Source organism: Hirundo rustica, chromosome Z (assembly GCF_015227805.2).
Source record: "Hirundo rustica isolate bHirRus1 chromosome Z, bHirRus1.pri.v3, whole genome shotgun sequence".
NCBI lineage: Eukaryota > Metazoa > Chordata > Aves > Passeriformes > Hirundinidae > Hirundo > Hirundo rustica.
Genome location: NC_053488.1, coordinates 64,809,916 through 64,820,485, shown reverse-complemented (window position 1 = coordinate 64,820,485; position 10,570 = coordinate 64,809,916). Strand labels below are relative to the sequence as shown.

Genomic DNA, 10,570 nt, shown 5'->3' with positions numbered 1-10,570 from the left:
TCACCACCACTTTCCAAGGGTACGTAGCTGTCACCTTCGGGGATTTTATGTTGGAGGTCACCTCCAGGATGCCAGTGGGAACTGCTAGTAAGTAATGTCTGGTCATGAACTTTAAGGCACTCTCTGCAAGTACACATAATGAGGCAGCCTAGGACAGAGCACAAGGATGCCTGGAGAATAAACTGAGCTCCTGACATTTTAAAACCACACTGATTTAATATTTCTGTGCAGGAAGGGAACTAGAGATTAAGCAAGATTGGAAAAAGAGAGCCCATTAGGGTACTGAAATGCTGTTTTGATCCTTTAGTGCTTGAGCATTTTTATAATAAATTCCTTGGAAACACACAGCCAATCTTAGACAGACTATATTGACATATCTCTTAATTTATAAATTCTGAGTCCTCGTGTCAATAAATTATGAGGCTCAAGAACAATGATATCATTCAGCTATTTCCTGATTCCTCTCTGCTGAAGGGAGCCAGAAAACTGTGGCCAAGCAAGCAAACAGTGGCCAAGAAGGACAGCCGACCTGAATCTTGTCCTGTACCATCAGTGTCCAGACCTAGCAGCAACTGAGACTTAGGCTGTAACTGGCAAGAGTTCTTTTGGGTTTTTTTTTTTGTGGTTTCCAGACTACTTGGGTAAATACACTTTTTGCTGTATACTCTCCACCCCTGCTGAAACATTGCCTGATCACGCTTTCAGCTGGCTTCCGAAATGGCTCCCTCCATGCAAAATCCCCATCAGCAAGATTTTCCCCTATTTATATTTCTGTTTTCCACTGTTTATACCACTCTGCTCTGACCTGCATTACTAATCCTCACTTTCTTTATACATCAAGTCCCACAGCTTGAAATTAACTTCTTTCTTTGAAAACTGCCCTCTGCACCACATACAATCTCAGTCTGCCTTCTGTTCAGCAGTTGTTTTCCTCAAATACAGCATTAAAGAAAAGCAGAAATCATGCATGAGTAATGCAACCAAGAGATTTTCGTTTCACGTGGCTCTCCTCCAACACTCTTTCCAGTCAGTCCCACTAGCATATCCACATAATTTTATAGTACACAGGCACAAGCTCAGTCCATGAGCTTCCAGTTGAGTTTAGCGCAGTGTAGCCCTCTTACAGGTAGGTAGGTATCCAAGTGTTTTGGTACATTTGGATTTAGTCCATTTAAGGTTTATCTCATGGTTCTGAATTTATCCATCTTCCATAGGATGATTTGGCAAAGAAGTGTAAATCCAGTGAAATAGCTGAGGGGAGGAAACCAGCCTGGGAGGGAGTCTTTCTGGAAGCTGATGGGGCCTCACAGTGGAGGTCAGTCAGGAGACTCAGTGTAGGCAAGGTGAGATATGTCTGTGTGTACAGAAACCACCTAGTCTTGGTGCTCAAAACCAGCCCAATAGCATCATGTGGAAACCAGAAGGGAATAGCAGAAGGCAAGGAGATGGCAAGGAGCAGGAAAGGGCAATACAGTGAAAGTCTGGGTCTACCTAGGGCTGGCACTGTATACCAAAAACATACTCGTAGAAGCAAACAAAGCTTCTCAGAGAGCAAGCAGGTGCCCTACTTTAGCATCTTCCTTCTTTCACTCCAGTTAAATAGGCCTGAGTATTTTCTGCCACCTCCACACAGTGTGGGGGTTACAAAGCTGTCCAACAAGTAAATTCTCATTGCGTATCTGGAAACTCCACCTTTCTCCATGGAGATAATGCTTTGCAAACACCTCTTTCCCCCTTTCTAATGACTGCAATACTTTGGAAGTCTTATGTGAGTCCTGTGAAGAGCTATTTCACCAAGGCTGTGTCATTAACCATGCACTTTTTTTAGTATTTTCCTGGTTTCTCATGTTTCAGTTGCAGCTTGAGGATTTTATGCTCATTTTAATATAAGGCCAAGAGAGTTCAGACTTCTCAGATACTACAAGAGGAAGAAGTACTTGTGGGGGTCATTTGTACATAAGCAACCTGGCTCACTCTGAGTCACAGTGACAACCCAATGGGGATAGCATCGCCCTGGTCTGTCTGCTGCAGCTCAGTATGAAATCCTCCACATTTTGCAGAGCAGTTTCAAGCCTCCTGCTCCTGTGCCCTGCTCTGCATCCACCTTGTCAGCCAGCAGCATTGCCCACAAGCAGAGTTCAGTGCAGTAAGGCCCCTTGCCAAGCATTCTGTGTGTCCAGCCAAGGTCCTGGCACCAAGCTGCCTGCCAAGGCAACACAGAGCCTGCAGTTGCTCCCAGCAGTGCCCCAGGACCTCCTGTAGGAAGGGGCATGACCAGGGCACGGGACATGCATGCTAAGCACAGTGGCTTTTTCTGGGACCCCAACCCAACTGTCTGCACCGGAGGCTTGTGGATGTGCCATGGCTCTCTTCCTGATCCTCTGCTGGCCGCAGGAGGGCTTCCTGCATTAGCAGGGGTGCTACTGCAGTAAGCTCGGCACTGAATGGGCCCTGGGACTGGGCATCATTCACCATGTCCCTGCCGTGGACTGGCTGCCCCCAGGATCTGGCTTCCAGGCACCGTTCTTGGAAAAGCAGCACTAACCACGGTCAGTGCAATCCTCCCTGCAGATGTCACTGCTGTTACACAAATCCCCTCCGTGCAATGCTCCCCAAGCGGTTTGCGGTGACAGAGAATGTGACACGGTAGCTGTGCACATTTTTTTTCCTTCATCGATTTTTATTGCCACTGCTCCCACAGTCTAGATTGGAACAATCATTTCCAGCTCCTGGTGGCATACCATTCTCAATTCACTGCAGAGCTGACACACGTCTGGAATGGAGCAGGAGCTCTCACACTGTTTGCCGCGTCTAGTACTTGATGCAAAAGCTCTCTCTCTAAAGACCCCATTGATAAAGCAGTGGGGTACAATGCCAATTAATCAGCGCTCAGCCAGAGGTAGCAACAGACCATGAGGTCTAGATGGCATCCTGGTTATTTTTCTGCTGCTGCTTAGGTTGTTTGTTGTTTAGTATTTTGTTGGTTTTCCCCCTGTGCTACTGCTGAAGTGACAGGACAGCCCTTGGCTCTCTGTCTTGAGCCATGTGAAACACTGGGATGGCTTCAGCCCTTGGCCTGGGAAGCAGTGGAAGGCTGGACACAGACTGCTAGCAGTTTCCTGCACTGCCCCCCTCAGTCAATTCAGCAACTAGAACGCCAACTAAAAGTCTTCAGTGATAAAGCTCATGCTTGTATTTGTAGTTCTGGCCCTACCTAGCCCTGTCCCTCCACCCTATTACAGCTTACGGTGCTCTGACTTGGTTTCCTTACACTACAGATCCCTGTTTGTAAGGCTTTTAAATCTCTTGTGCCCATTCCCAACTGAAAACACTGTATCAAATGCTCTCTCTCCTTCTAAAGCAATTCCATCATACCTGTCTCTGCAGGAGAGATCCTTTGCCTCTCCATTCGCTTTCCCATTGTACTGGGGCCTCTTGAAAACACCCGAAACTAAATGAGGTGCAATACCTTCACCTTCTATGGGACTATGCCAGAAATGATTGATAAAATGCTCCTCACCTACACTGTAAACAAACACTCTGAAGTTTGGTACACGCCATTTCAGCTGCGCAATAGGGTGACAGGAACTTTAAATGTTCAGAGTGTATTATGAAACAGGTAACAGCTGATTACAACGGAACGAACTGCAAAATTTCTGACCTGCTGCCCTTCACTGGTGTCATTGAACTACTTTTGGAATGTTTGAATGCTCCCTTGCAGAAATCCAGTTTTCACTTTTATTTCACATAAAATCCAAAGAAGATGCCTAGGAGTTCCTTTTCCCACTGTGTGCCACTAAGCCCAATACATCATTTTTCTATGCATGGAGCATGGCAAGGCAGACAGAAAGCCTCTCCTGTGTTGAGAAGACAGCAACACCTTTTTTTTCAAAGACAGAGGGACTGGAATTGATGGATAAATTTTCAAGCTTGTCCTCTAGCCCTTTTCCTGATTTCCATTTACTAACTGGAATGTAAATCCGCAACTGAATTTCTCCATAGGCACTTCAGATACTATCTACACAGGGAGAGGAGGGCTGGTGTTACGGAGAGCAGACTGGAGGCAGCATTTGTCCCTAGCCAACTCCCACCAGAATCACCTGTGTGATATGCTGCTTCCCACAGAGGGTTGTAATTAAACACCTGACTATTCCCGGCACAGGGAGGGGCAGAGGCTGGCATGAACCCAACAAGTCCCTGTGGCCCTTCTAAGGTGCACCCGGTGCTCTGGCATCCCCCCGCTCTTGAAGGAAAAAGCTGGCAGCAGCTTCCTCACAGGGGTGAGGGACGGGATCTCCTCGGTCCAGCTGACCATGAAGGGGGCGTGAGGGGCAATGGGCAGACAGCTGGCTGCTGCAGCCAGGCATGTGATAAATGGACAAGTGGCTGAAGGGTGTGCTGTGCCGTGCAGGACAGCAGGGTTACTGCAGGGATGAAGGAAGCAAAGAAAGAGAGGTCATGAGATTCATCACAAAGCAGATTTGGCCTCTGCCGACCTCCCACAAGCATGACAGTGTGAAAAAAAAATGCAGGGATGCTCTTGTTCCTGCAACTGACACCATCAAGTGGAGAGAGACCTCTCCCACCTCTAGACAGAGACACCAAGTCAAGAACCACAGGAAGAAACTGACAGATTGCCATGGGAGGTGGGACACAGGCCACTCTCTTCCAGCCACATGCAGCTTTCAGGGGCACACTTTCCTGCAGTAACATGAAGAAACAGGCAGTTTTATAGAAACACAACACAGGTTTCTATTTTAATGAGAAAATAATTATATACTTGCATTGTAGGCCTCACAGTCACTATAAAACAGAAGCAGGATAACATTTAAGTGGTTAACATACAGAAAGCCAGGTATTGTTGAAACTGGTTGATAAGTCATGACAAAGATGCTGCCTTTTGGTTGCCAGACATGTCAATGCCTCTCTATTTCCCCTCAGAAATGTCAGTACAGAGCAAGGTGAAGCTCAAATTGGCAGCTTTAAAAACAAATTGTTCAGAAAACCTGCACTGTAACCCCAAACCAATTATAATCACAAATGCTAATGCTTAACTATTTCTCAATACACAGTTTCATTAAAATCAGTCTTTGCCATGGGAAAGGATCTGAGCATTTCTTTTGTGGAGATGAAGGTAATTCTGCAATAGTGCTCTTTTGTTGCATTTGATATAGTCATATATAGATAGATATGTATTACTGCCATATACTTATAAACACCTAAGCTTGGTAGCATGCAAATGAAATAACAGAGGCAAGGAAACTGCATCATCTCACTCTTGTTACCATAGCACTGAATGTGCTGCTGACTAAAAGTGTCCATAATTTCTGGAAGAGAAAAACTGTGCAGGGTGAAAAGTTTGTCTGTCCTGAAATACTTTTGTTGCAGGGGCTGAAAGCAAATGCTTCTAACACAGAAAACAATGGACGAAAAGATGTCTTATGATGGGTGATTAGTTACTGGCTTCCAGTGAGAAAGCTGGAGAGAAAAACAGGCCTCTAGACTGAAGAAAATAAAGACGCAAATTCCTGGGAAGGCAGTTCAGGGCTGACCTAGCTTTCAGGAGCAAATACTGGGGGAAATTCTGATGAGTGCCATTTAAGGCAAGACCACCACACCACAGAGGCCATCTCCTGTTCTCAGAAAACTCCTTTTTCCTACTCTCTCTTAAGCTCTCCCCAAAGGCCAGGAATCTTCTTGACACAGGTGTGTAAAGCTCACATTTGCAGTGACAAATGGTCTCACTAGTGCTGCACTGGTGCTGGTGCTTTTCCTACAGCTGTATGGTAACTACCTGCCTTGAGACATGAATCACCCTTGATGCACCCTTGATTACCATGCCTGAAAAACAGGTCCACCTCATTAAATACATAATTCCTTCAAAGGCATGGAGCCTCCCCATGCTGCCTCTCCTTGAGAGAAGCTCACTGTCCTCATCACAGTGAACTCTTGGTTTTCTTCAGTTCAGTACCACTTACACAGAAAATGGAAAGAACTGAGTCAATAAGTAGATATAACTGTATTTACTACAGTTCCCTGAAATTAAACCTCAAAATTTTAAGTGTGCATGGACAGAAATCACTTGCTGGAGGAACTGAAGGGTGGTGGTGGTAAATAATTTGGTTGCAAGCTCTCTGTTTGTTTAAGAAAAGCACTAGAAGTATGTTCACAGTATCGGTACTCATTTAAAATGAACTCACTGTTTCAGGATAAAACAGCACAGCAGGTCATGAAACTGAGGAAAGGCTTAGGGAGGACATAGTATCCTGGCTGATGATTTTTTAAAAATATGTTGAAATAATGATTAATTATAAAAAATAATACTTTGTAGAGAAAAAATGTTTCGTGTCTTTTTTTCCCATCACCTCCCAAACTTTTTGGTTTCTAGTCCAGAAATTATGGTTCCCAGTTGGAAAATATTCCTATTGTATTGCTTGGTGATAAGAAAGAGTAAACCTGCAGCCTCTATACTACATATAAATACAAAGCACAAGAATAAATACCACATTTCTTTTCCTAATCATCAGCTTACAAAACTGGTCAATACTTTGCAATTGTGACTCATGCAAATACCATGTTGGGTCAAATTTTAATATCACAAATACTGCATTAACTCAGTGCCTTATTTTTATATCCCCTTTCAGAAAAAAAAAAAATAGCACTCACCCCTATAGCTGGTAAACAGCTGTGGAGAAAATAATGAGTGCATGCACCGCCATACACTTTCTGGTATGCCAGTCTCATGCACTCACCCACACACCCACACACCCACACACACATCCCCCACACATCCACACTAATCCTTCACTGCTGATCCCAAGCCTAAGCAATAACTAAAGGCTCTATGGTTTGCTTGTAGCGCTGAAAACACTGGCTGAACGGCTAAAATAATATTTTCTTCCCTTGTCTGCTCTTCCTTGCTCATTCCTTCCAACTCATTATGCCCTTTAGCTTTTTTGTTGCCTGGAAACGTGAACACTTCCACAAAGCACTCTACTTCAAACGGTTTTTAAGTTGTATAAATATAGTTGAAGACATAACTATCTTTCTTTATTTCATACCTCTTTCTAGGCCAGAGTCTGGCTTAGTTCATTTATTGCCTCATTTAAAAATTAAATGTTCTTTATTTGTATCCCTTTCCCACTACCTTTCTACTTCAAATTATCCATCTTCTGATTTTACACATATGCCATTCTTTCCCACCCCACCATCAAAAAATAGTTATCATCCACTAAATACAGATTTTCTACTTAGAAACTTTGTTGCGTAAATATGCTCTGAGAACCTGGAGTTCAGGTGATATTGCAAGCATATAGGATCCTAAAGCTAAGGTAATCCATTTGGCTTAGCTCTCATCCCCATCTATTCCACTCCTAAATTGTGATGGCTTGTGTTTGCAACACAAGGGCTGTTTGACTGAGTTTGCTGGATTGTACATTTGCAGTAACTGCCTCCCAGTTTGTTGGGTTTTTCTTGTTTTAAACAGATAAATTACTAGAAAGGGGAGCAAGAACCCACTCCCTCCCCAAAAAAACCCAACCAACCCAAACCCAACCCTTCAGTCTATTCAAAGAAATAGAATAGAAGGCAGTATCTTTGTGTTTTGAGGCTGGGTAAGAGTATGCCAAATTAATGCTGATGGTCTTGGTACAGCAACCGTGGGAGGTGAAGGAATTGCAGGAGGTTCTCACAGGAGCTGCTGGGTCGACTGTGGTCCTGGGGGCAAGCAGGGCTGGCAATTCAGTCAGTGAGAAATACAAGTGTGAGCCCTGGCCGCAGACTCTCCCACAAATGACTTCCCGCCACATGCCTGCAGCCTATCTGGTCCGTGGGCACAATCACCCTCTTCTGCCCACCCCCAAGGGCTCCCACCCCCCTGCACCCTCTCCACTGCATTATTTCAGAGGGGAGATGGAGGGAAGAAGAAGGGGCTGTTTCCTAGGTGTGTTTTTCCTGTAGTTTTAGGATTGCCAGGAGCTGGATCATTTCTGTGTCTATGTGCATCGAGTTTGTTGTGTATTTAATAAATATTGGACTAAAATGCTGCTGCTTTCATGGTGGGTTTTTGTGTTTGCTTCTTTTTTTCTTTCTTTCTTCCTTTCTCGTTTTTTGGTTCCGGCATGCCTGGTTGCTGTCTCCACACTGCAGTGTGGTTATTCATCCTCCTCTCGGTTGGCATAAATGCCAGCTTCCCAGCGCAATGCCAGAGCACTCTTCCTTCGGTTCACCCTGGTTGCCTCGAGGACCTGGTCAGGAGAGAAAAGAAAAGCACAGGATGTCACTCAGCTGGTCCTGCTCTCACGGTATCACCCAGGCAGGCAGAGACCAGCCAGGTGGGCAGGGACCAGCCAGGCCAGCCCTCCCTCCCCACAGGGCTCCAGTGCCACACCCTGTGCAGAAAAAGAAGACATGCAATGAAACATTCCATTATGTGAAAGTGGGGGATGGCACACAGGAGCAAAGCCAAACTACAGGAGGACAGAAGTATTAGGAGTTGTCTAGCAGCACCTAACTCTCTGCAGGGGAACCCTAGCTGACATCTACCACCCCAGCTGCGATTGCCCTGTGCCAGGGTCTTGGGCCTCTCCCCAGGGCCAAATTTAGTTTAGTTTCAAACTAAAACTGCACACCTTCAGTACCAGGAGCCAGCAATCACCCTGCAGCTTTGTCCAGAGGCTGCTCTGGAGCTGCACATGAAGCCCAGGAAGAAGACAGACGCCTATTTCAGCACATCACCCTCTCAGGCGGGACTGGCAGCCCCTGCCCGCTGCCCCTGCCCCTGCCCCTTCTTGAGGTCATCAGGTTGCACCTACCATGCAACCAGGGCTTGAAGGGCTCCTGGAGTGAAAAATCACCGCACACATGTAGAAGGAGATTTACACAAGGAAGGCCCACAAAGCCTGGCACAAGGTGGACCCAATACATTTATATGTATTTCATCTACATAATCATACACACAGGGATATGCACACACTGTGTATCTATTTGTACACAGGCACATACATAAACAATTGACTAAAAATATAAGAAACAGTTTTAACACGTGTTTTGAGAAAGTAGAAGATAAAGTGAGACAACACCAAAAGGCATTACTGTGACGTGTCTGAGGTACTCCACAGCAAATGCCACCCACACGCATGGCTGTGGGTATTTCCCACACAGCAGAGTGAGATATAGAGGGGTCTGGAGCCTTCTTACATATGACATATTTTCTGACCCACACTGAATAACAGATCCATGATGAAAACTACAGAGCTAGCCATGTCAACTGCCCTCAGTGTGGTTTTAACCATCCCTCCCAAAGAAGCAAACTTTTGAAGCCTTTTATATCAGTTAAAAAAAATACACGAGTCTTCACTGAAGCAATGCTGGCCATCCCTCATCCCTAATGCTTCCTGCAAACTGCTCTGCTAACTGCAGAAGAGCAGATAACCTTTTGAGATAGGATGATGGTATTTTATTCTTTTGTGAAGAAAGTCACATGAGGACTTAAGCCCTGACTACAATAAAAGTAAATAATTCAAGACTAAAGAAGTTCTTCTGGCTTGTGATAAGCTGTGGTTGGAAGAGTACCCAGGTACTAGGCTCCTGTACAGGCAGTATCAGAAAATCAGCTCTGAACTGCCAGCTGAAATTACAGGCTAACATAACTTTGCTCTGTGGGAATGAGAATGCACTACTGCATTTATGCCATCTGTATCCTCTAGAACTTCATTCAGGAGCTGATGATAGGATGGAGTTTTGTCAGCATTAGTATTTCTTTGCCCTCTTAGTTTCTACTATGAACAAGCCAAAGAACTGAAGACAAAATTTGCCCAACAGAGACGAATTATACCAAAAGCTCCATCTCATTCTCAGCACTGACCATGGCTACAAAGCTAGTCCAGGTCCACTACAGGATTTTGTCAGAGCTGATTTCTGTGTTTCCTAGCAGAGGGCAAATGTGCTCATAAACCTAGCAAATTATTATTATTTAAAAAAAAAAAAAAAAAAAAAAAAAAAAAAAAAAAAAAAAAAAAAAAAGTAGATCAGTAGGAGAAAATTGGTGAGAGACATCAGCCTGTAAGCTGTGTGCTGGAGTTATTCCCACTGCAGAATGCCTGAACCAAGGAAAGACACCTCAAACTGAACAATGGGGAAGCAAAACTGGGAGTGGGTATCAGTGCATCATTCAGCATAAATTTCAAACTAAAACTGCCACAATATTTTTAAAATAAGGTCTGTGGTATTTTGCCTGCTAAAATACACCAGCTGGATAGAAAATGGATTTTACATAGTTTAGAACAGTTTGAAATCAGCAGCTTCTTTGCTGGACATGACAGTATTGTGAGGGTCTCTGGCAATGGACCAGAGGACACTTAAACTTTGAAGATTCCTGCTTTGGATCAGTCAGCTTGTACTTGTGTTAAAAGATGGTGATAGGGTTTTCTCCATTTAGCCCTGCTCTGCACACCTACCCTAAAGTTTGTCTGCTTCTACAAGTGCTGCTGGCTCTCCAAGAAAAACTGTATCCAGATTCATATCAGAGGTACCATGAGGGCATTGAACGTAGTCTTGGACCTTGCAGGAA

At 44.6% G+C, this 10,570-nt stretch overlaps 1 protein-coding gene across 10 annotated transcripts in view; it reads right to left on the bottom strand.

Annotated features, from left to right (window-relative positions):
• Nucleotides 1-4,727: 4,727 nt before the first annotated feature.
• PALM2AKAP2 (PALM2 and AKAP2 fusion) overlaps nucleotides 4,728-10,570 on the bottom strand; it is a 275,120-nt gene continuing 269,277 nt past the window's right edge. For all 10 annotated transcript variants that reach the window (XM_040091332.1, XM_040091333.1, XM_040091334.2 and 7 more), the window contains one exon: nucleotides 4,728-8,246. In XM_040091332.1, the coding sequence (XP_039947266.1) occupies nucleotides 8,154-8,246 (93 nt within the window). In that variant the 3' untranslated portion in view covers nucleotides 4,728-8,153. The remainder of the gene's footprint in view (nucleotides 8,247-10,570) is intronic.